This window comes from Falco peregrinus, chromosome 7 (genome assembly GCF_023634155.1).
Source record: "Falco peregrinus isolate bFalPer1 chromosome 7, bFalPer1.pri, whole genome shotgun sequence".
Lineage (NCBI taxonomy): Eukaryota > Metazoa > Chordata > Aves > Falconiformes > Falconidae > Falco > Falco peregrinus.
Window position 1 is genome coordinate 9,173,314 of NC_073727.1, and position 26,148 is coordinate 9,199,461.

The 26,148-nt window shown below is 39.8% G+C and overlaps 1 protein-coding gene across 1 annotated transcript in view; it reads left to right on the top strand.

The window, feature by feature from the left end:
• Positions 1-237: 237 nt before the first annotated feature.
• NID1 (nidogen 1) overlaps positions 238-26,148 on the top strand; it is a 46,869-nt gene continuing 20,958 nt past the window's right edge. The window contains exons 1-12 of the mRNA XM_005239164.3: positions 238-468; positions 7,037-7,336; positions 8,523-8,752; positions 9,383-9,804; positions 10,950-11,099; positions 12,367-12,618; positions 13,706-13,906; positions 15,742-15,987; positions 16,932-17,075; positions 18,153-18,281; positions 21,367-21,510; positions 22,251-22,373. Coding sequence (XP_005239221.2) covers positions 265-468; positions 7,037-7,336; positions 8,523-8,752; positions 9,383-9,804; positions 10,950-11,099; positions 12,367-12,618; positions 13,706-13,906; positions 15,742-15,987; positions 16,932-17,075; positions 18,153-18,281; positions 21,367-21,510; positions 22,251-22,373 — 2,545 coding nt within the window. The 5' untranslated portion in view covers positions 238-264. The remainder of the gene's footprint in view (positions 469-7,036; positions 7,337-8,522; positions 8,753-9,382; positions 9,805-10,949; positions 11,100-12,366; positions 12,619-13,705; positions 13,907-15,741; positions 15,988-16,931; positions 17,076-18,152; positions 18,282-21,366; positions 21,511-22,250; positions 22,374-26,148) is intronic.

Consider the following 26,148-nt stretch of genomic DNA (forward strand, 5'->3'; position numbering starts at 1 on the left):
TGCTCCCGCCGGCTCGGAGGCGGCGGGCGAAGCCCCCCCCGCCCCCAGCCGCGCCCCGGGCTGTGAGAGCGGGCCCCAGGGGTCCCGGCGGCGGGCGGGGGCGTCCCGGCGGGGCGGGGGGTCCCGCCCGCCCCCTCGCCCCCCGCGCAGCCATTGGCCGCGGCGCCGGCCCCCGCCCGCCGGCCCGGCCCGGCCCGGCCCGGCCGCCCCCGCTGCCAGCGCTTATAGCGGCGGGACGGCGGCGCCGTGCCGGGAGGTGTCGGGATGCGCGTTGCGTCGAGTTGCCTGCGCTGGGTGCTGCTGCCCCTGGCGCTGCCCCTGGCGCTGCCCGCCCAGCGGCTGCCGCTGCTGCCGCACGGGGAGGAGCGCGGCGATGCCGCGCTGGAGCCCGGGGACGATGCGCGCTCGGCGGCGCTGGAGCTGAGCACGGCGCTGCGCTTCTACGGCGCCGCCGTCCGCTCCCTCTACGTGAGTGTGGGGCCGGGAGGGTGCGCGGCCTCGTTCCGGCCGCCGCAGGGTCTTGGGGGCTCCCCGGGGGGGTGCTGCCGGGGTTGGGGTTGGGGCTGCTGCGTGGTGGTGCTCGTTGGAGTTCGCGTCGGTTGCGCGAGCGCCGTGGTCAGAGGTCGGTCCGAAGGCTTAACTGTGCCGGCTGTGTTCAGTCGGGTGTCAGAGCTGTGTTAGTTCCCTTCTCACACAGTGGGTGCTGCTGATTCTCTGAGGTGCACGCGGTCTGTGCTGGGAGGCGATGCAACCGACAGCAGGAGGGGAAAGAGAATGTAATGGGTTATCCAGAGTGAACATCGTCCCCAGGTGTTTTGTGTGCTCCCGCACAGCGTGCATGTCCAGCTAAGAAAAAGCCTCGTCTTGGTCTGCGTTTTGCATATTTCAGCATGCCAAAGTCATAAAACCGAAACTACGAGCCTCCAGCCAGCAGCTTGACATGCCCAAGATTTGCACCTCTTAGCGCTGAGAGTGCTTTCTGCCCCTTAATGTCTTGGACACCCTCAGATGTTCGTTGCTCATGACTCTCTTGGGCAGGCGAAATCCACATCCAGAGCAATTGCAGGCTTTGGGCTGCAGACAGACGCCAGCCATGTGTGTGCCTCGTAGCAGAATCTGCATCCCAGGGTTGTGTGTGCATGTTTATAGCTAATGGAGGACGTTTAGTATATGAAGGTGGGATTGAAAACAGATTGTCTGGAGCAGAGCTGCTCCAAAGTAGCCAGAAAAAAATGTTTAATGCGACAGCATGTCTTCAGAACACTCTAAGAGTATTGTCTATTTTATCATTGCCTCTTTTCTTCTGAAGCCTCATCTAGGCTGGCAGTTGGAGATGCCAACTAGCATATTTAGAAAGGTCTTAATAGGGAAGGCCCGGTGTGTTTAGTGCATTAATCTGATCAAGTTAAAATCCACCTCCCTGTCCAGATAAACCAACATGCTTTAGCACCATGGGTCTAGGATACAATGCTGGGGACTAATCGACATGGAGACACTTGGGAAACTGGACCTCCATGTGGCTGCAGTCGTTCAAAATTTGATTCCTATGTACTTGAGTCTGTTTTACAGGTATTCACTGAAGATTTAACATGCTTGCATTACACTGAATTATATTAGTGCTGCCACTGAAGTTAGGCTCTTTTTCATTGTCCACACTGCCCCTACCTAGATAAATCCTGAAATTACATCTGAAATCCAAAATTTCGAGGGATTCAAGTTATGCCTGTGTGGAAAATGGGCACTGTTAACGGCAGCTGGCAGTAAAGGCAAGTAATTCACAAGTAGTAAGTGGAGTCAAACTTCAGTTTGACCCTTAGTTCATTGTCTTGTCTTCCATACCCTAAGTCTGGTCACTTATTAGCCAACCCCAGTAAAAAATACACTTTTTGAAGCACAGACATATTCTTGAAAGATAGTGGGCTGTGTATGCAATCACTGAGAAGCAAAGATAACAACATGTCAGATAAGTGACAGAAAGGGGACAGAGTTTTCAAAGAGTAGTAAATTGGTTAACCACGCTAGGTTACTTTAATAATCTTGTTACTTGCCCATGCCATAAAACAGGAGCAGTTCTAGTTAGCTTTTGTCTGGAAGAGTATCCATGTAGAGCCTATTCCAGAATCACTTTTAGGGTACTCTCAGATCGATTACTCAGTACTAAGGATGGGCAATTTTAATATAGGCAAAGTCTGATAATGAATGGTATTTCAGTGTCAGTCTAGATAATATGCAGAGTTTTTTATCTTGCGTTTAATCTGTCACAAGTATTGCAAAACAGAAGCGCAGTACAAACTGTATGGGGGTTGCAAAAGGAGAAGTATACCTGTTAGGAAAATGTATTGAGCAGTCTTAAATGCACCTTCACTATACACAGTTTTATTGTATATTGGCAATAAGTACTTATTAAGCTCTATGATGTTATTTAGTGAGCAGAATTCACCAAAGTGTTGCTAGTTGATAGTAAATGTTATCAAGCTTATACAATTAACATGTGGTATTGGTAGCAATACATTACAGTACATCAAGGAATTCCTGGATCAGATTTTGAGTTGTGATGAAATAGATCTTTCTGTCAGTATAATGTGATTAGTTTATCTTAATTTTTGAGTGCTTGATTTTTGCAAGTTTTGCCTTCAATCAGCTGAAAATTTATGTGGGTTCTCTCTTATTTTTTCCAACAGTTGAGAAGCTGAGTTGTTTGAGTTAGCTCTACACGTGAATAAAAAGGCAAGGAGTTTTGAGGAACGATTGTTTAGTATCAATTTGTCATAAAATCCCTGGCAATAAAACTTTTTTTCTTTTCAGAGACAGAAGAGAGAACTTTTATATAAGTGGAAACAGACTTTCACATACTGTAATGTTTTCCTGTGCAAGACCTATGACATTGAATTCTATCACTAAGTGATACTGGTCTATTTGTTTTAATAACATACTTTTATTAAGGCCTTTCCAGTTTACACTAGGGCTCACTGCTGTGGAAAAGTTAAAGGATTAGGGATTCCTTCCTTTTAGGGAAGAATCAGAGTCCTTTAAGGCAAGTTTGGATTAGTTTTCTAATCGTTACTTTTATTAACATCCTAAATTTATAGTTGGTCATGTTTGTATTAGAAAGTTTTGCTGCTTTAAGTCAACTGGCAATTCGTTATACAAATACATTCAATTTTTCCAAACTCCCTTACTCAGAAACACTTAAGTCCTCGAAATGCCTAGTCACTGTACAAGCAAAAATACCTCATTTGTTTGAAACTTTGATTTTTGTTATATGCACATGGGTACACCTTTTTTCTCTCCATAGAAGTACTTTGTTACTTCGTACTTCCTTCTTCTCACTTGTTTTTTCATTGTGGATGTATAATAGGGTGTATGTGATTTGTTCTGCTACAAACCACAAATGTATGTTAACTATGTGTGTCATCCAGAAGTTTAACATGCTAAAAATACATCTGTGTTTAGTTCCTGTCAAGTTAAATAGTATTTTACTCTAAAAGGAAAGATGTACCGTACAGCTGGTCTTTAGACAACGCCCACCTGAGGCCTTTCTTCCCCCCCCCTTTCCCATTTGACCGGAATGAAACTTTAATGAAACCCAGTACTTACCCCAAATTACTTCGCTTTACTTTGGGGTTCCACACTTTAACTGTCTGTGTGACCTTAAACATGAACAGGGTAAAGTTAAATTGTACTATTGACCATCTTTTTCAGTATAAATGTATTGTTAAATCTGAAAACTAAAACCATTTTTTCAGTAATGGTGAACATTCATTCTCTACACTAAAGTTCTCTTTGCAAAGTGAGCGGTTTGTGTATTTATTTTCATTTAATGGCTTGCAAATGTTTTCTCTGGGTGATAGAGTACTTGCAGCCAAACATTCCCTTAACAATTGAAACGGAACTGTCTCATTTATAAACTACAAACATGAAAATGGAGTTGGCATTTTTGCATCTCCCTAATAAAATTACTTGTTGCATTTAAGTTTTTTAACAAGATACAAAGTGACTAGTCAGGAGCATGCCCCTAATAGGTGAAAAGAAGAAGGCAAAATGTTAGGTCATTTTTTCTGGTCTCTACTTAATTTTGTGGTCTTAACTAGTCCTGACTGTATTTTCTCTTAATGTTATTTTAATCTGTCATAAATGAGGGACCATGCAGCCACAAAGTCTGCACACACCAAATCTGATGAAGAGCATGGAATTTGTTTAAAATATTTGAAACACCAGTCATCTCTCACAAGAGGATTTAGAGTGGGAGTGGGGGTGCTTGTGTACAGAAAGTATAAGCAAGGAGTGGAAAAACTTTCAATTTACTCTAAATGTATTACTTTAAAGGTGGACTGCATCTCCTTGCTAGAAGTTCTTAGCCAGCATACTGTAATGCCCACCATCTTCCCAACTGTCTTCCAGTGGTATAGGATAATTGGTGAATTTTAATTTTTAGGGTAAGTTTTAGCTTTGCTTTATGGGGGTATGAGGCATTTTCTAGTGTACAGGTGTTATAGAAGTTTGGGAAACCTTTCTGGACTAAATCGCTGTTATGTATCTGCCTGCAATTGCAAGGTCTAGACTGGGGTAACTCATACTGTCGTTTTAGTTCTGTATTCCTAAAATTCATAGTTCACCTTGGGATCTCTGGCCACTGTTAAGTCACAAATGATTAGAGGAAAAATGATCGTGATACACAGCAGCTTCTCCCCCTTTCTGACATGGCCTGTGTTCCCGTCATGCTTGTGCATGATTATATACTGCTTAGATAACTTTATGCATGAACAGTGTATCCAAGATAACTTCCCATTTTTTACATGATCTTAACTTTTTAAATTATTTCTTCACTGTAGCAGTAATGACTTTATATGTCTGCAGACCATACAATGAGCATAGATCAAGACATTTTCAAAGTAAATTCTGGTATACTCTGTGAACTACTTGCTAAGTTGAGCTAATAGTTCATGCTAACAATTATTTATACTCAAAGCTGATTGACCACTAGCCTGTGGCAGGGGGCATGCTTTGACCCCCTGGGTAGCCAAAGGAGGGTTCAAGGCATAGGTGTATGTTGTATATGAAGGGGTGGTAGTAGCATGACTTTCCATACTATACTTGTTCTGATTTGCTGCATGTAGTGGTAGAAATTGTGGTCTAGATTTTAAAGGATGTTGCCAGGAAATATGTAGCCAACATCCCTGACAGGCTTGCACGGCCCACAATTTATCTGTGTCTTGAAGAATATATGTAGTACTGACCTTCTTGTTTCCAAAGGTATATAGTAGAAAAGGGGAGGAAAAATTCGGAGACAGTGAGATTGATCAGACACAGGGAACAGCTTTTATTGGAAGCGTGTGAATAGGCTGGAGGTCTCCATTCTGGAGGAGAAATTACACAGGGGGAGAGACTGGGTAGGATTTGAATGCATGTCCCAATACATAAACTAGGGGCCATCAAATGAAGTCGGGAGCCAGACTGAAAACAAACCAAAGTAGGAGAGACCTCAGGGTATGAGTCACAGATCTATGGGATTCCTTTTTAAGGGATTTTGTGGATGCATAAAGTTTATATGTGTTGAAGGGAAGACTTAAGAAATATGTGAAGGAGATCCACTGAGGCTGAATAAACAGTCAAACCACAGGGAATCCCTTGAGCTGAATGTGGTCAGAGACTGGTTGGAGGAGTATGTGCATGCCCTTGGCTTGTTCTGCTGAATCTGTAACCTAGCAGGTACGGCTGAGGACAGGCTACTGGGCTAGATGGCCTTGTGGTCTGAGTCACGGTGAGCATTCTTACCCTTTTCCAAGCGTTCATGAAGGTTGCATAACATTGTGAACATCTTGACTGTGTGAAGAGATTCAGCAGCGGTTTGTTGTTCTTGGAATAGCAAGAATCCCTGTGCGTGAGGTAAGGTTTTGTTTCATAGCTTGGGGTGCCAGTTTTGGGACTTCTGTCCCTTTCTGAGGGGGCAGCAGCTCTAGAGAGGTGAGTGCCTGGCTGCCTGCAGACAGTCAGATGTGTCCAGTTGTCGGGTAATCAAACACTTGGAAATAGATTTGTGTGTGGCTGATACGTACGGTGCCATATATATCTGGAAGAAGGGCCCGGTTGAAAAGCTGTGTGTGAGCAATTTATATACTGCCTCAAGGACTTGTAGTCTTGCTTGCTTTTTCTGTGTGTGTGAATGCCAGCTCTGGTTTGCCAAGGAAGTTTGGCTGTCACACTTGGACATGCCCTAGCATCTACCTGTGCGTATGTATGTATTTAATTTTTAGTCAGAGGTGGTTGGCTGTGAGTCATCATCTCACTGACCATTAAATCTTGCTGAGGCAGTATGTATGCATTTTCAGATGAAGAGCTTCACTTGTATATGTTAATGTGCATCCCTCCCCCCAAGTAATAGAGCTATTTTTCCCTAGGACTGTGTCAGGGCACTCAGCTGTAAGGGAACTTACACAGTGGCTTGTATCTGCTGTAGAAATTCCATCTCCTAGCTTTTATAGCCTTTGGTATAGGAGCTGAGCTTACAGCATATCTTAAGAGTGAGCAGCAGCTTGTTGCAGCCAACCTTGCACAGTGGCAGAGAAGTTCCTAGGAGGCTGGTTGCAGTGAAGTGAGGAGAAAAGAAAGCGCCAAGAGCTTTTGGTGATCTGGGAGGGTCCATACATAATTCTTGACAGACTCACAGTGGGGTTGCACTGGGTCTTGGTGTGAGAAAGACTGGGAAACTTGTGAAATGTCGTGGTTATGTATATCTTTATTAGAAGAGGCAATAAGTACCTGAAATTTAAATAGCTAAAATCTTTATCTGGGGAAAAAAAAGGTAGGTTTATCCATAAAGTGGACCTCTGGTTTTGGGCAACTGAAATCCCAGGATTCCTGACATGGGATACAAAACAGAAATGTCAAAAAATTCAGTTACTTTTGAAATACGAGACTTGACTTTTGACTCAGTTTCTTTTGGAAATGCAATATATATATTATGATCTAGAGCACATAGGTGTGGGTGATAGCCATATGAACCATATCTGTCTTATAATTTCCACCTTTTTATTAGGTTGCCACTAATGGGATTATTGCAGTGAATGAGCCCTCAAGTGAAGAAAAATATCTTGGTCAATTCCCAGTCAGTTTTGGGGCTATTGCTCCTTTTATGGCAGACCTAGACACAACAGGTGGACGTGGAAGTGTGTATTACAGAGAAGATTCATCCTCAGATGTCTTGCAACTTGCCTCAGACTATATCAAAAGAGGCTTTCCTGAGAGTACTTTTGATCCCAGCAGTGTTGTTGTTGTTACGTGGAAGCTTGTGGCTCCTTACCAGGCACCGGGAGAAGATCATACTTCAGAAGAAAAGGTGAATGTTAATCAGAGCTTTAAGTCGTGTTGGATGTGTTCAGTTGCAGTGTAACACTGTAAACTGTTGTTTTGAAGGCTTGAATTCCATTGTGTTTAAATGTGTGTACAGTTAAGTATGTATTTTATTGTTGAAAAGGCTGTAGCAAAATAGGAGTTTCCAAAATTTTACTTGATTTTTATTTTACAGTATTTTATTCATTCAAAAGAAAATGCTTGAATCTACATAGCTGATTTCTTTGTATTCCTTGACAACTCTTACTTTGAATGTTATGTGTGATGTGGTAATAGCTGAAATGGTAGGATATCCTGCCCTCCCTTTGTGCAATATAATCCAGTTGGCTTGCATTTTTCAACAGACACTTAAGTCATTTTGACATCAAACTATCAAAAATCTGACAGGTATATGGAGTAATAGGAACTTCAGACTGTGAATCCCTTTTGGACAGATGACATTGAATTCATGCTTTGTAGCTAGTGTTCAAGGAAGAAGCAGTTAGAGGTTTGGGTTTTATTATTTACAAATCATTTTCACTTTTTAAACCATGTTAGATACTATTCTGCAAAGATATGTAAATTTATGCACCATCATTATCCCAGCTGATAAGCGTGCTCACAATGTATGAAGTTGAGGACATTACCACAACATAGCAAGTCTTATTTTGTTAAAGATTAATTTCTTGTGCCTGACGACGCAACAATTATGTTTGCAGTAATGATTCTGCACTCTGATAGCAATGAATAGGCGATGTCTGAGGTGTTGTCTTGATGGTTCCTACAGGAGAAGACACTTGCAGCAACATGAAACTTGAACTCTTCTTGAAATATTCTGTTTACAGATATTTTTTTTTCTATTTAGTTAGGCACATCACTCTTTTTATTTTAAGATGATATAGCATCCTATGCACAGAACTTAGAATTGTTATGTTTTAGGCAGCCTCTCTGACTATTTCCTAAGAGATTTACCTTAACTTTGATAATGCTTTCTTTTTAATGTTTATGCATGCTAAAGCTAAAACTGCCTTAGCAAAACATAAGCCTCTGTAATAATGATATCTCCTAGGAAGTACATGATGCATTATACATGATGGAAATTCTGATTTTGACTTTTTGTTTTAAAATAAGTTGTTCTGTTGTATATCTTTACTATTTTTCTATAGTAAATGGATGTTAATTTTTTTCCACAGAGAAACACATTCCAGGCTGTTTTAGCCTCTTCTGACTCCAGTTCCTATGCTATTTTCCTTTATCCAGAAGATAGTTTGCAGTTCTATAGTACATACTCCAAGAATGGTGATGAAAAGATTCCTGCTCTGGTTGGCTTTAGTCAAGCCTCTACAAACTACTACTTTTTGGAAACGCCAGGATCATACAATGTCATTGCTAAGGATGAAGACAGCATTAGAAACCTGCACAAGTATGCTTTTTGTTTGTTTAAACTCCTTGAGAAAACACCAAGGAGTTCCATGGTTTTCTTAATTGTAGCATGAGTCAGTGAGAAATAATAAGATCCCATTAGCTATTGCATGAGAAATCACAAAGTTTACAACTCATAAATGTCCACCCACTTAAGGAATATGAGGACTTTGGTCTAATTTGTCAAAAGTTCATAGTTCCATTGTCACTGGTAGGAGCTGCTGTGTACTTAGCCTTTCTAAAAATAGGACCACTTCAGACTTCAACTCTTTATCCTGGGTATTTTTTGAAAGAAAAAAATGAACAAAAAGGCAAGGGAATGGGTTAGAAAGTTCCAGTAAGTGTTAACAAGATCTTTATGCCCCAAATATCTCCTTTTGTTCCCATCACTTTGGAGACAAGAAGGCTAGATGTTCTCAAGAAGAGAGCTCTGGCTGTGGAGAAAAAAATGCTATCCAAACAGCCAGGGGTGTTTTATAGCTGAATAAACTGTACCTGTAGATAAGTATGCAGATAAGATAATTGGACAGTTTTGTCCTGTTATTTCTCAGCAAAGGGTAACACGTAGGCTAGAAATGCTATGCAACTTGTGCTTGATCATTTTCATTTGGTATATGCTTCTCTTTGATAGAAGCAGCAATGCTGGAAAGCAAGGTGTCTGGGTGTTTGAGATTGGCAGCTCATCTGACAGTATTGTGCCTGCCAAGATCAGCAACGTTTTGGAGAGCCTAGAGTCCAATGAACAAGACCAGGAGATGACTTCGAAACCGTTTATGTCAGACTATGGCTCTACTGAAATAAGACAGCAATATGTCACCAGCAGTACGGACAGCACAGAAGAGGATCAGCACCATGTTACATATAGTGTTCCTCAGCTAGCTGCAGAAGACTTTCTGACTTCGTACCAAGATGTAACAGGAACACCTTCAACTGAGTCTTTTTACAGTCATCAAGATTTCCCAACAGCAAAAGCTCCACCTCGCCAGTTCCAGCAGTTCCCCCCACAGCAGCCCCAGGTCATAGATGTGGAAGAATTTGATGAAACTGGTATAGGTAAGGTCTTTTGTGCAGCTTGGATCCTTCTAAGATGGATAGGCTGAAAAAAAAAAAAAACCCACCCCCAAAAAAATACCAACCCCAAAACAGAGGAGTGCAAGAAATTGAACTACTGAAGAAATAATCTGTTTCTTTCTCACTACCTTCGTATCCGAGAATCTGGACATATTTAATATGTTTGTGTTATTCATCAAGATAGTTAACTTGAATGTCACCTCAGATTCAGATCTTGCCAGTCTAGTAAACTAGCTCCCCAACCAAGCTCACAGGAGGACACATTTACAGTGTGTCTGTGGGAACTGAATCCCTCTGAAGGAAAGCTTCCTACAGAGATAATTGCATTCCTAAAGCTGACACATTCTTAGCGGGGACTGATTTCCCCACCTCTTTTGCCCAGGACTGTTCTTAAAAGTATGATCTTAACTTTAATAGCTGCATTATTTGGCTGTTCTTGGTAAGGATTTTACGATCAGTTCTACTGAAACTGAGGTTTTTTCCTTTCATAGATGTGTTACTGAACAGAGGTGATTTAATAAAGGTTGGGAATAGTAACTCTTGCAAAAATTGTTGGCTAGGGTTTCATGGTCTCAAGTTTTACAAGGGTGGGATTAGCAATTCTGACTTCTGAGGAACTGTCTATAGAAAATTCAGAACAGTGTGGCTGACTGCCCAGATGTTAATTGTTTCTTGAAGCAGATGTGAGAATTGCTATCTCCATGAAATGATGGGGTAAACCAATTAGGATTACAGGGTGCATCAGTTGGTGCATGGTCCTGGGTACTTTACTGAAGGGTTTTGTTCTGAGGTTGGAAAGGCTCCTTTTTGCTTTGGTTTGGAAACAAGGACAGGTTAAAATGATTGTGTGTTTAGTTTCACCAAGAAAGTTTAACAGATCTGTGTTAATATGGATCCACTGAATTCAATAGAATTAAAGTTTTCTAACATCTGAAGTCCTGCAGAATGGCAGACTGTTACTTGCATGTTGCAAGGTTAGCAAAAATTGGTTTCAGTTGTTTGTTTTCCTTAAACAGAAAATCAAAAACCAATCAAGTGAGTCTAGAGATATTTTTAAACTAAACCAGGGATATGTGAATACTATGGGAATTACATGAAGTCTAAGTGTCTGGTCTTATTTTCTACAGTGTTTCGCTACCACACAGATGTCCAACAGACTTGTGCTAACAACCGCCACCAGTGCTCTGTTCATGCTATTTGCAAAGATTATCCCAATGGATTTTGTTGCAGTTGTATTGCTGGTTACAAAGGAAACGGCAGACAATGTGTAGCAGAAGGTAATGTTTTTGAAAATTAGGTACGTAAGCAGCAATTACACGTGACGTTCTTGAATAAGGTGACCCGTTTTCAATACTAAAAAAGGTGTAGTTAAATATTTTTTGAAAGACATTTTACTGAGATGTATTGAAAGGTATTGTAAAACATCAGCTATACTTTCTAAACTGGCGTGGTCTTTTGAATGAATCAAATTATTTTAAGTGGTCATTATATCATTATGCATTTTAACATGACTTTCTAGAACCAATAAACTTCGGTAACTGACATAATCTAGTGGATAGCACAACATGCAGTGGTTTCTTGCTAGAATTACTCGTGAAGTTCCAATGTGTTATAATCTGATATGGTCCTCACTGTGGGAATGGACAGTTCAAAGGGGATGAACAAATTAACTTTGATCATTAAACTAAAGAGTATGGCTCCTCTTTGTCTGACCCGTAAGCTTCTTCACTAAATGGCTAATCTGCCAGATTTTTGTTACATACCCATTTAAACTTTGTTCTTGTGTAAAATCCATAAAGGAATTTCTTATGTATACACTTGTAATCCTCATGGTGACTTGACTCAGAGTATAGATTCATTTCAACAACTGAAATAGCTCATGCAGACTTTGTATTTTATAAGGTGGGAAGGCAAAACCTACTAATTAACTTTCAATTCATAAAAATGAATTTTCAAGAGAAAGAAAAGAAGGACCTGACGATAATGGAATTTGAATTTGCATGTAGGAAATCATACACAGAAGAAAACTAGCAATCCAAAGTAGCTACTTCTGTTGGTTTTCAAAACGGTCGATAGTTTTGAGTCAAGAAATAGAATAGGTTAGAATAATAGGTCAATTATTTTAACACCTAATAGTGTTAGCCTTCTAATAGGAAATGAACAAATTTACATTCAGTAGGTATCGATATGAAGTGTGATGTTCAAAAGTTTGTGTGTGCCACTTTAACTGTCAGAGATATTGTAACAGCGTTATGGGGCTTTCCTTGCAGACAAAAAAGATAAGGAGGATAAAGAACATCTCTTCAGGCAATTTTGGCCACTTAATCATCTGTATAATGAATAACTGTGCACACACACACGCATGCATGTACCTATATACGTACATAAGCAAATTAACACACTGTTTGTAGGTAGCTTTCCTGTCCGTTGAATTCTGTGAGCATTTGTTTGCTGTTTATTTCAACACTAATATATTTGAACATAGAGAATACCGAGTATGTGAGAACTGTCTTTTTGTTCTGATGCATTGTATTAATTTGCCAGGTTCTCCTCAGCGAGTCAATGGGAAGGTCAAAGGAAGAATCTTTGTAGGAAATAATCCTGTTCCAGTTATATTTGAGAACACTGATCTCCACTCCTATGTTGTGATGAACCAAGGGCGTGCCTACACTGCTATCAGCACAATCCCAGAGACTTTGGGGTATTCTTTACTGCCTCTTGCATCTATTGGAGGTATCATAGGATGGATGTTTGCTGTGGAACACCAAGGATTTAAAAATGGATTCAGTATTACCGGTAATTTCTAAATTAAAATAATGTTAAAAAACTGTGCTATGCTTTCCTCTGTCTTGAAAGAAAAGGAATGTGCATTTAGAAGCAATATGGAATGAAAACATGTTTAGTCTGAGCTGCAAATGGATTCTCTGTAATCAAACTTCTCACCATTTTTCTTGTTTACAACGTATAGTGCACAAGCACGTAAGTGTGTTAGAAAAAATGGCTTGGCAGTTCCTGTGCAAGAAAGAGATTATGTAAAAGGATTTTATTTTTGGTACTAGAATGTACAGAACTACTGAAAAATCTGCCCCTACATCTACAAGAGGTTTAACATGTTAATTGCCTGATTGTACCAATAGAGAAGAAGAGAAATGAAAATCTGACCTCATGAAGATCTGAAATTCTTAACAGAAGCAGTTGCTGCATGAGATGCAAATGATTCTGTTAACTTATTTGAGGGAAACCACAGTTCACAATTACAGCTTTTCATAAGTGTTTGAGGCTAGATCTGGTTGGTGGTGCACATGAATTCAAGCTGTTTGAGGAGAACATGTGTTTCTTTTTAAAATGTTATCCTTTACAGCACTGTACTATGAATTTAGTTGAACATAGCTTTTTGTTTGGGGATTTTCTTGGATTTGGTGTGTTTGAAGTTTGTCCTGGAATTTACAGCATACGTTTCACTTGGGCTTGATGTGGAAACAGATGTACTAGATTTTTAAAACTTTTTTAACTCACTGTATTCCTAATGGAGGTCTTCTCTAAAGTGTACAACTCCTTTGCCATTTTAACTGGAAAGATAAAGCCTACTGTTGCTAGATTTGTTGGAACTTTTTTTTTTTTTTTTCATTTAAAAGCTGCTTCAGGTTTACGTGTGATTTAGTATGTTCATTGCTTAAGAAAAGATAGTTTCCTTGTAGTATCCAAGGACGTTATCAGTACACCTCCAGAAGTTAACTTATGTAGAAAACCAAAACATTATAAATTATGCTGCATTAATGCTTGCAGAAAATAGTAATTTATATTTTATCTACAAGAAACAATACTTTGAATAGAAGGATTCAGAAACTGCTATTAAGTGGTTTAACTAATACCGTTTCTTTAGGTGGTGAGTTTACACGGCAAACAGAAGTAACTTTTCTTGGCAACAATGAGAAACTGGTTATAAAGCAGAAATTCAGTGGAATTGATGAGCATGGTCATCTTACCATCAGCACAGAAATGGAGGGCAGAATACCTGAGATCCCATCTGGCGCATCAGTCCATATAGAACCATACACTGAACTCTATCACACTTCTAGTTCTGGTAAGGTTCCCTAAGAATGAAATTATAATAAAGTGCATGTTTCTTAGAGCAGAGTGTAAGACAATCTGAAAATCTGAAAAACATTATTTTATTCCTTTCTCAGCGAGTGTACTCCAGACCCTTCAATTTGTAGACAGTTGGGTTTTGCCTCTTAGGAACAGGTCCCAAAAGAAGGCGGTTTTTCAGTGGAACAATGTAAATGTGTCTAATCTTTTTATTGGGGGGGGGGGGAGACTTTAAGTTTCTCTGAACCAATGCTTGCAAAATACTCTTTATTTCCCTTTTTGTTGGCCTTATTTTCATAATGCTGATGGCAGTCATACTAGTTGCAAAGCTTTTTCTAGGGTCCACAGCTTTTCACTAGGAGCTGTACTGGTGTATAACTGTTTGTGGTAATGTCATTAAGTGGGCTTTGGTCTTGCCCAAGAGACTGTGCAGACCAGATATTTACTGGTATGTGCCATGTAAATTGCATTGTGTTAGTAACAAGCATTTGTCAGTATTAGATGAGCTGAATTTGAACAAGTAACCAGAAAATTAGGAGCTTCTTCCCTTACCAGTTTGCTCCATTGTCTCTTCAGTACTCTTCTCTCTCCTTTATCCCACACTCTGAGATTTGTAACAGAGCCATTCTTCATTTCACTGTTTACAGGGGAATCTCCCTTCTTTTACTTTCCTCTTTCTGGATAAAACTATGGGTGTTTCAACACAGCAAAACCCAAGTGAGGCTGGAGTGTTGCTGCTGGCCAGCCAGCCCGGCTGCCAAAGAGCAATAAAGAGGAAACAGTCTGTGGTGTACCCAGGTGAAACATGAACACTGGAGAGAGCTCACTTTGCTCCAGGGGTGCACTTTGATTGCTAGAAATAGCTGACAATGGTGTAGTTACATCATGACTGCCTTATGTCTGCTAACGTCTGACTGTGGTGGCCAGTGCTGAACCCCTTTTGCTGCTTTGCCTGTTACAGAAAGTGAGGTGGAGGCAGGAGGAATCTTCTGCTTTGTGCTGAACGGCTCCTGAGTTTTGGAGGAGTTGTTTGGGCAGTGTGCACTCTGTAGAACACCTGCTGCCTTAGCAGAAATGCTCTGCCTGTGGAGGAAATGTCGGAGGCTGGAAGGAGGCATCCAAATACTGGATTTGATTTACCAGTACTCAAACAGCTATTCTTCTGCTGTCCTATGGCATATTTGATAGACCGTTACTTGGCAGAGATAAAGCTTGTGCCAACTGTTGCAAGTGGATTGATACAGGCATATTCTGGTTTCCAAACAAAGAATAGTGGGGTTTTGGGAAGATTTCTGTTGGTGGGAGGATCCACAAGCCCAGATCTACTTTGAAGAGTTTTGGTCACAGTTTTTCACAATATAGAAAACTGTTGTGAAGCATACAAGAGCTCTCAGACATGCATCTTCTTGAGGACTCAATATTCAAGGCCAGTAGCTTACAATGAACTAGATGTGGGTGTAGTTTAGTGCTGGTGAGGTGGTCCTTGTCCTTAGCTTGTAGCTCCATTATGTAAATTCATCTAAAGAAACCTCTGAGCTTCCTGAGTTGATTTTCCTTGCTTTACCTGGCTTTACCCACAAAGTAAAGTTAAACTTTAAAAATATTTCAAGATAAATTAAATGACTCATTCCTCAAGGCTGTGATACCTGAGAACAGAATAGGCAATTGACTAGGCTTATTCCTTTGCATGGAAATACATCCACTTTCATAGCTTCTTGCCTTTGAAATTTCTATTTGTGCTACTCAGCCTGTACCCCGAGTCTACAGACAGCGGTTGGCAGAGTATTTTTGCTCCCTGCTCTGATCAGTGTGTTTGTTGCCATGTTGCAGTGATCACTTCATCATCCACAAGGGAGTACACAGTGACAGAGCCAGAAAGGGATGGCGTTGCTTCCACATACACAGGTGCCTATCAGTGGCGACAGACCATCTCATTTGATGAATGCATTCATGATGACTCTCACCATGCTGCCTCTGCTACTCAGCAGCTCTCAGTGGACAGTGTATTTGTCCTGTATAACAGAGATGAGCAGATTCTGCGATACGCTATGAGTAATTCCATCGGCCCGATCAGGGGTATGTATGAATTGGAAATCTTTCTTTTTCTCTTTTGTGAGTAATTAAGAGCAGGCTTCTGGGTTGTTTTTTTTTTCTAGCCTGCCTTAGCTGGGTATTAACAAGTTAAATTAATTTGATCTATTTATGAGTAGATGCCCAGGTCTATCAATTAAGAAGAGAAATGGAGCTGTTGAAAGTTTGTATTTTTACTTGGGAAAGAGTATTTAAGTGACTACCTCCTATTGAAATTCAGTGTAGTTTGTGTCTAATTCCTTGAAATACTCTGTGTACCACCTTGAATCTATTGCTGCTCAGACACATGGAGTGTATCGTTTATCTTTACCTAATTTATAGGTCCTCTGTTAATGAGGGTTTTTATATTGCCAGAGCAAAGGGTAAAAGAGGGGAATAAGATTTGCCATTGGAACAGCTGGTTTCTATAAATTATCTTGAAACATGTCATTTTATCTTTGGAAGGTAGGCAGCCTATGAAGTATTTTTTTTTTTTGTTTAAGCTGTCTAAGTTTGTCTCTTTGCACTAAAATCAGAAAAAAAACCAAAGGAGCAATTTGAAAATGCACACCAGATGAGTAGAAGAAAATACTCTGCTCACTTGTTTGTTACAAAATAAAGTTCTACTAATTAAAATAAATAAACCAAGCTGTTAACAATTGCATTTTGGGTCTAGTGTCAGTGACTGGAAGATGCATTATCTCTGTCAGTCTGGCTCTTTAGAGCGGTTTTTGTGGCTTCTCTTTTTTAACTCAGCAGTCCTTTGCACAGGAACAAGGAATACAGGTGCTGATGCTATGTCTTGTCCTACATATAAGTTGCAAGTCCCCTTCTTCCTGGTGCAAAAAAAATTCTCTTTCCTTGTTCCACGTGCACTACAAGCAGTGGCCTTGGCTGAATACTCTTACTTGGATAGAGTTGTCATGGCTAAATGTGATCTCTCTTGTCAGATGGTTCTGCTGACATTAACCGGAATCCTTGCTACACCAGTACCCATAACTGTGACACCAATGCGATGTGTCGTCCGGGAACTGGAAATAGTTTCTTCTGTGAATGTTCGGTTGGCTTCCGTGGAGATGGAAACGTTTGCTATGGTATGAAAAAACTTTCATTACAAAATGACAGCTAATGTAGAATTTATTTTGTGTGGGATGCGTTGACCCTCAGGACTAGCCATTCTAGCAAAATCAACTGTCCTGAGAGGCTGGTTTGGGGAAAGATAGGTTAGAGGGATGCTGGGGTATCTCAGTAATCAAAGTGAGCAAGTTTGGCTGTGTTGAAGGGTCAAACTTGGATGTTTTGCTAGTTTGCAAAGTGACTTTCCTCCCCAGTTCATCTTTTCATAAAACCTGTGGGGAACTTAGCTGTGAGAAATATACTGTAATGCAAATTCTGATTAAAATTAGGTTAAACGTTCTTGAGGGAGATGAGGAATGGCATATGCACATACGTACAGAGCACAGATGTGTGGAACCCACTGAAATTGTCTTTTTCAAGATCTGCTTTGAAAATCCTTTCAAGGACTTAGATAGTTCAAGGAGACTTTTATTTCCCATCTCTGTATCCTTAATGTATTTAGGTTTTGTTCCATAATCAGATCACAGCACAAATACTTGTTTTCAAGAGGTGAAAGTATGTATTAATGAAATATGCATCATCCATATTAGTTAACTGAGTTGGGTTTTTTAAATAAAAAAATCAAAACACCAACCCTCCCCCCACTCCGACCCTTAAATGAACTTGCAAATGAAAACAACAGTATCATACTGTCCCTCCCAGTCCTCTGGCACTGTGAGTTGAATACCAGTGGCTTAAAGATGTGTATGGATAATGGAAGAGGAAGTCTTTTCTAAAGTTCATGCTTCCCCAGTAGTCATCCCTGCTTCTGGTCACCTTGTAGGCAGCATTTTCTTTTTCAGTGGCTCCTCCTTGCTCTTTGTTTTCCTGTTCCTTCCCTTCTGGTTTTGTTGGGGTTTTTTTTGGTGCACATCAGCTGAGGACACAGTTACCTGAAAACTCAGGTTACTAATATCTCTTAAAAGGTATCGTCTGTCCAAGATGTGGTTTAAATATATAAGCCTGCTATTACTCAACAGTTGAACAGTTTCTGTTTTTCTGGTATTTTTATTAAATGCATCTTTGTAGTAACTGGAATCCTTATAATATTCTAGATGTTGATGAATGTTCAGAGCAACCAGCTCTATGTGGCAGCAACGCAGTCTGCAATAACCAGCCGGGAACCTACCGCTGCGAGTGTGTTGAAGGGTACCAGTTTGCAGCAGATGGGCGGACTTGTGTTGGTGAGTTTCACATTTCTTAAAAGCACTGCCCACCAGCTTTCAGGCTGTGATTCATCTCACAGAGACAGAAAACAGAGCTTCAAGGATCTGTGCTGACTTCTAACGTGAGCTGAATCTAGGAGTTCCTGCTGCAGTTAATTATTACAATCCATTAGGTAACTGAAGAAGGTGCCTGAAGAACTTTGTTTTTATCTCATAAAAATTCCCCATTCAGAATGCTTGCAACTGGGGAGGAATGATTATTGAAAGCTTTTGTCCTTTCTTTACCATCATTTAGTTGTAGATTTCATATGGAAGTAAAATACAAATTTATAAAAGAAGCAGCATTAAAGTGAGAAGTTATTTATTTGTATTTCACAGCATGTCACTTTCAGGATGAGGCAGGGCTTTTTCTGCATTTTCTCTAGTGCTGTGCTTTGGCTTTTGGGGGGTTTGGGTTCTGTTTCTTTCTTATATCTAATTCAGAATTAGATTTAATAGATCAGATTTTAGTTACAGATTCTTCCCTTGGACAAGGCAGTGCACAGGTCTGAACCAGTGTGTCTTGGCTGTTGCAGGCTTATTCTGAAGTGATAATTAGTCAGGCTGAAAAGAAATTACAACTACAGATCATTTCACTGTTAAAATCTCTGACATTTGTAGGAAATCTAGCTGGTTTGTTAATGGACCATTAAAACTTAAAATTCAGTAGTTGTCACTGAGTTAGTTATTTTTATTTAATTTAAAAACTTTTTTCTCGAGGAAGCCTGAGTTTACCTGTACTTGCTGAACTAAGATTTTCCTAAAGAGGTGGTATTTTTTCCTGTTTGTTGTTTTTCACTAAAGCTGTAGAAATTCCATTTGGTAGCTGGTAGAATTGAAAGGTGGTTGAGTGGGATGTGTATTGAAAGTGATTTTTCCACATAGAAAGAAAATGCATGAGCTTTACCCTTGAGAAGATAAGCTGATTCTTTTGGGTGTCATATATATTGCAAATATCAAAAACTAAATAGAAAACTGCAACTGTCAGGATAGGATATAGGATATATATACATGTATATATATACATATTTATTTTTTTTTTAGTTAGAATTTTTGTCTGTTTGTAACCTGACAGTAATACTGTAGTGACAAAACCTATACACACACTTCCAGTATGGTTGGACCAGTTCTTGTTTCTTTTAGGCATAAGGGATAACACCTGAGGATTACGTTTGCGTCTGTCATGACTGCTTTGTGGTGGAAGCTTAGCTCCCTTTGATCAGCTAATGCATTCAGGTCTTTCCTTGTTGTGTTCTTCAGCTAAGACTGAGGAGCCTTCATTTAACAGCAGAATGTTGCATGACTTCTGTTAAGCGTGTGGCTTTGCATGCTGTGGGCTCACAGTGCACCGAGCCTCCCCTTTGTTGCAGAACAGTCAGAAAAAGCAGCTTCTACTGGGGTGCTAGAAGGGTGAGATGTGGAAGAGAAGTTTATATTTTTTCCATTATGTTCACTGCTGCACTTCTATCACTTGGACCTGAAAGGGAACATTTTTGCCTCCAGCCATGAACTCACTGGCTTCACTCTACCACTTTCCCACAAAGCTGATGTGTCACACTTCTAACAATTCCTTGCCCAGCTTGAAGGACTTCAGTGTGATCCCTCCCATCAATCAAACCCAAACTTTGCATCCAAAAGACTGAAGAGAGAGAACATCAACTCCAGTTTTCCAACAGACTGAAAATAAATGTCATGGTAATCTTGTTCCCCTTTCCACAGGGGAGGGTTTTATAACCCACAAACAACTTGAACCTGAGAAGGGGCAACAGATACCCTCTTTGTGCTTTTGCAGGTTGCTCTGGGATACCAGCTCTGACTGAGCTTCTCTGGAACTGCAGCTTTTTCATGCTAGCTGTGTAACTCACTGGATAACTTCAGATGAGAGCTGTAAATAAATCCTGTTCTCCTATTTGTAGGCTGAGGAATAGGAGGACTTGGGGACTCCCTTTGAGCTCCAACTCCAAATCTTATGCTTTTATAATACAGGTCTGAATATGTTATTTTGTAATCTAAAATTTACTTCATCAAACAGAAAGATACAAATTATTCTGACGATGATGTCATCTCCTCCAGAGAAATGGAAAAAATGGCTGATTTCAGGTCTGGCACTGACAGCAGATTTTTGTTATTTCCCTGCTGATACTGTGGTAGCTTCCATCTGTGTACTGTGATGAAAGGAGCATTGTAGAGTCTTGTCCTGGTCCCCTGTAAAGTCCTTGTCAGAACTGTGTAAAGAAAACCTCAGTGGACTCCCTGTTACAGCAGCTGGAAGTCTGTTTCTAGTTGTACACACTGCAAACTCACCTATTTCCAGGCCCAAAATTTTTGTAGTGTTGTGCCTCTTCCTATTCTAAGTACCATGGTTTCCTTTCCTCTTCTCTGACATAACAGGTAAGCATACACAGGGCTCCAGTGACTACCTGAAATAATTTGTGTGTAAAGCAGTACAATACCTTTAGAGTCACTGCTGTCAAGGATGAGAAAGTTGTGGAAAGCTGCAGAATTGGTCCCAGCTTCCTCTGTTGGTCAAAAATCTCTGTAGTAGTTGACAAATGTGTTTATCTCTTGGAGTGAGTCACAGCTCCTATCTCTTGCCAAAGTGACAACAGCCCTGGGTCAGTGCTAGGTTAGTATAGTGGAATATCTAATAATTCCCAGTGCAGTGAACTGGCCACTTAGCTAACACGTGAGGTACCTCTGTGAGATGCCTTACATTTCTTTATTCGGGACTTCTTTTTATTAAAAAAAAACTGTCATGGACTTTAGGATCTGTCACTGTGGTAGCCTTTCTTCCATGTTCTATATGAACAAACATCTATGAGTTGCTGAGGTCAACCAATTCCTTGCAAAACATTAATAAGGTTTAACACAAGTGAAAGGGGAGATCTTGGGGAAAAAAATCCCAAACTCCAAAACAGAAAAAGTGAGTTTTCTTGTTTCCTTTCTCTTCTGTATGCTTTCACAGCTGCTGTTCTCTCCCTATAAACTTCTCTCCTTATAAACTTCAGACTTTATGGAGGAAAACTAAAATTTTCATCTTCTCATTTGTACATCTAACCTGCAGCTGTTGAGTATGTCATAAACCATTGCCAGATGGGCACACACAATTGTGACATTCCTCAGCGTGCTCAGTGTGTGTACACCGGAGGGTCCACCTACATCTGCACATGCCTCCCTGGTTTCTCCGGAGATGGACGTGCCTGTGAGGGTAGGTAGCACCATTTGTTGTGGGGGTTTTGTACTCTTTATTGCACAATTTGTCTGGTTGTTGCAATGCCCTATAGTTACATGTGATTTAAAGTAGGAAATTCCATAGTTTAAATCCCTCGAGCAGGCATTGCATTAAGCTTTTGTCCTTTCCTCCCCTTGCCTTTGAAATCAGTCTTCAATATTTGAGCTACAGAGGGTCCAATATGAAGTAAATGCAGAAATTGCAGTAGTTGCACTTGACAGACGAGTTCTTCATCTGCTGGAACTGTGTGCACTGTATTGGTTTATGTTACTAAGGTGGTGACACATGATGCTCAGACTATGTAAAACAAATTATATTCTGTTTCATTTCCATTGGAGTGCACTGGGGAAGCAGCATTAACTAACTACATGTTGGAAACATTGCTGGCCAAATCCTGCCTCTATTGCTGTGTTAAGATTTTTGCTTGAGAAATATGGGCATATATTTCTAAAATACTGTGTGAGTTAATAATGCTGGTTACTTATCAGAATAGTAGAGTGCAGGGATTTGCTGAGAGACAGAACCTAAAATACATGCATGCTTTTTTTCCCCTCCTTTGCATTTCTGTATAGACATTGTTCCAAAGGTCTGTAAGTCTAATCAGATATCCTAAAATAGGAGCCTGAAAGTAATACATCAGATTTGCACTTTAGTTCATCACACTGATTTGTTCATCAGGAGGAACGGTTATCTGAAATTGATTTTTGCTTTTACAGATGTAGATGAATGCCAGCAGGGCCACTGTCATCCAGATGCTTTCTGCTACAACACTCCTGGGTCCTTCAGCTGCCAGTGTAAGGCAGGTTATCGTGGGGATGGTTTCCGGTGTGTGTTAGGAGGTAAAATTTTATAGTTCTTGAAAGTTGGACCAGAAATATAATTTGCAAATTGGAGGATATATGTTAATTTGGTACCTCTCTGGAACAAATTGTGTGTTGTCTTACTGGGGTCTCTATTCTTTCTCAAGTCTTTCAAGTTTTGAGTTTCACCAAAGTTTTATGTTAAAATCCGTATCTTGACTATTATCACTTTTCCATGATATCCTGTTCAATATCCCCTTTTATGTTTTGTTTGTTCTATCCTCAGCAGTTCTTAGTCCCAAGCTGATACTATCTTTTGAAATTGCCTTATGTAAAGGTTTGACCACAGATTGATTTGCTTTGCAAATACAGTAGTCGCTTAACCATAAAACATCTGGAACTGTTGGCAATTTAAATGAAATGCAACAATTACGGGAGAAAAGTGAAGAATGAGACCAAAGTACCTGCACTGTTGTCTGCAGTGGGATCTGGATGTCTACGTGCCATGTATAACTCACAAGAGTCCAGAAAGACTAACCGGTTTCTAACTTAGCTGTTTCAGTATTTACCCAACTTGTTCCCTATTTAGGAGAAAGTTCTTTACCCTCCCACACTTCTGTTCTTGCATTGTACTTTGGGCCTTGAAGTATAAAACTCCTGATCTTGAAGATACGCTTATAAAAAGAGAAAATAAGGATGGTTACTTTAATTCAAAAGCATGGCAAATCTATGGGATAGCACTGAGGTTCTGCACAATGGTGAATGCTTTCATCCAGGGAATAAAGCCTAACTTCAGAGTATATCCAAACCCAGTTCTCCCGCTTCCAAGATTCTTGCTTTGGCTCTGCACCTCTCAACAGACTGAAACTCAACTGTGCAACCAAGAGTAAGAAAGGCATAGGGCCAAAGGGAAAGGGAAAGAGGAAAAAGCAGTATGACTGTGGAGGAAGGCTTTCTTTATAATTCAGCTTCTGTACTGTGGTCTTAATGATGTCCACAGTATTTGATTGTTCAAAATTGAGGGGTTTTGTTTGTTTGTTTGTTTTTTCTTAATAGTGGATGTGCTGGCTTAAAAGTGCTTGCCTGTTTGGCACAAAATTACTACCTGATGAGTTGCTGAAATTTAATGTTTTTCTTTTGCCACTATATTCCCTAGTTCTGAATTTCTGACTTTTTTGCATAATTAGATACTCACTATTAAAACAAAAAGGCAAAGGGTCATTTATAGGAAAGGTATAAAAAATTACAAGGTTGTTTCTGGGTTTAGATCATATTTGCATGACTCTTCATGTGCTCGACAACATGTGTTATGTCAAGTCACCCAGTGTTTGTAGATTTTTCTATCATGGGTAGACTGTAGGAGGTTTTGCAGTGTTTAATTCTGAAAGTCTAGCTTTTTCCACTTCATCAGTCTTTCAATATAATTTTTAACTAATTTTTCATGCATGAATGCCCATGTGTATGTTTATTTTAATGCCAGATGAATGAAGAACTACCCAGTATTTCTGACCTGTGTCAAAATATTTAGCTAATCAACCAGCTGATAAAACCAGGATTATTCCTCCTGCAGGAGAAACTTGATGTGAATAACTTGTAGCAAAATCAAACCTTAAAACTTCTAATTCTTCAGGCAGAATTGTAGAGACAGAAATACTGCTTTCATGTGTGGCACATCCTGTTTGCAGCTGGAAAACGTGGTTTGGTAGACTGATACTTGAATTCAACCAATTGACTTCATTACTAGGACACAATTAATTTCTTCTGAGTATATGTGATAGCATACTTAAGGGTGGTGATGGTGGTGGGTTTTTGCATTATTTTTAAGGACACCTTTTCACATGCAGTGGTCAGTGTGTCTGCTAAACTGCTAAGCACAGTGTACTATTTCATAGTACTTCAATGTTCTTTTTTGCTGCTTATCCTGTAGGCTTCTTGACTTTCCATACTCAACGCAATTGTATCTTGAACGGGGATCTTTCCGTGTCACAGCTTTAGTGGTAGTAACAAAATATCTTGAAGAGTTGTTTTATCTACTGTTTTAGTGGGTTTGTTAGTCTTCATATATGTCTCTCTGTTTTTAATTTTTTTAATACTGTTTTGTACTGACAGTAGATGTGCTTTAGAAACACTTCTAACAGTTGGCTCTGCTCAGAAAAAATCTGTGCAGCCAGGAAGTCTCAGTTTTGCTGAATCCTGACTGAAATACAGAGTATCTGTATTGCTCAGCTAGTCTGCAGCAGTGGCATTGTTTACAACAAACTTAGAGAGAACTTAGAGAGTTAATAGAACAATAGCTGCCCTTGAGATGTCATATGTTGCTAAAGCTTTAGTATTTTAAAGTGGATATATCCAACAGTTAATCATTACCAGGAGATAGAATCAAAATATACTTTCTGAAGCCTAGCAAAAAGCAGCTTAGTTTACTTTAGCACCCAGTTTGTAAAGTTGCTTCAGAATGGAGATTCCAGATGAGGCTGTATTGTATTCAGTTTTAATTAGAGACCCTTTCTTCCACTTTCTACCGACTAAAGTTTTGATCTAATTAGCCTCAGTCAAGTCACTGAAGTCTTTCCTGGCTTTTAATAGCATGGAAAGTTTCATTCATCTGAATACTTGGTTCTTTTTGTTGTACCCTTTTTCCGTTCCATCATGTGTACAATTGCTTGCTTGTTCGGTGCCTTTATTATTATATGAAACCTACTGTTGAATCTGACCACTGCTGAACAGCAACTCTTGAAACAAGTAGACTAACAAGTAAAATAGATTTGAGTCACACAGAAGTGAGTGCATGTAGGAGTGAACCAGCAGGTTAATGAAAGAGTTAATGCTGGAATGTCCCACTGTTCACAGCTATTAAGAAAGTCTGTACTTCATTATTTCCTCACGCTTGGTTTTTCCATTTCAAAAAACCAGATGTCTGAGTGTTTCTACCCCTGCAGACCCCAGACACTGTTTACTAAACAGAAACAAATCTAGATTCTTGGAACTAGGGATCTGACTGTTAAGAGCCATTTGCTGGTCCTCTGTATACAATCAGTTTCACTTGAGAAATGCACTTCTCAGGGCAACACTGTAAGTGAAGGATTACAAAGGAAAATGAAGAGACAAAGGGAAATGTGTTGGGTTTTCCTCTTCTTTTTTTTGGTGATGTCTGAGAACAGCAATTTGAAATGTCAGTATAACTCCTTGTGATGTGTGGGGAATTAAGTGATCCACATAGGAAATTAAAAAGTCCTCTTTGACTACACACTGATTCTAGACGTGGTTTTAAATCACTTCTGCTTTTAGCTTGTGAATGAAAACCTGTTTAAGTAGTTATAGGAGATCTTTAAAAATTTTTGCATGCTGTCACAAAACAAATTGAATTTGGTTTAGTGTATCAGCATGTAATCCACCCTGCAAAATGCAAGGGAAGAAGTCTCATACATCTCTTTCTCATCATGTTTTCTCAGCATCCATCTTTTTTTGGAGAAGTCTGTAAATTATTTTCTGCAGTGCTGCTTTCCTTTGACCAAAAAAGACTTTGAATATTTGTATATGACTTTAGTGTTGTCCCCCCCGTTCTGTTTATTTCGTTGCTTATGTGAGAAATATGTGCATGCATGTTTTTCATCTGGCCCACTTTCCATATCCATCCTATTTCCATTTCATTTTTTTCCAAGTTCCATGATATATTTCAGTGACTTTTAAATTCCAGATTGCTACTGGTAGTTTATGAAACAACAGAAAAGAATATGTTTAAAACATTAAATACAAATCTATTTTTCTGAGGAAGAGTGTACATTTAGCTTGAGTTCGGGATGCACTATCCTAC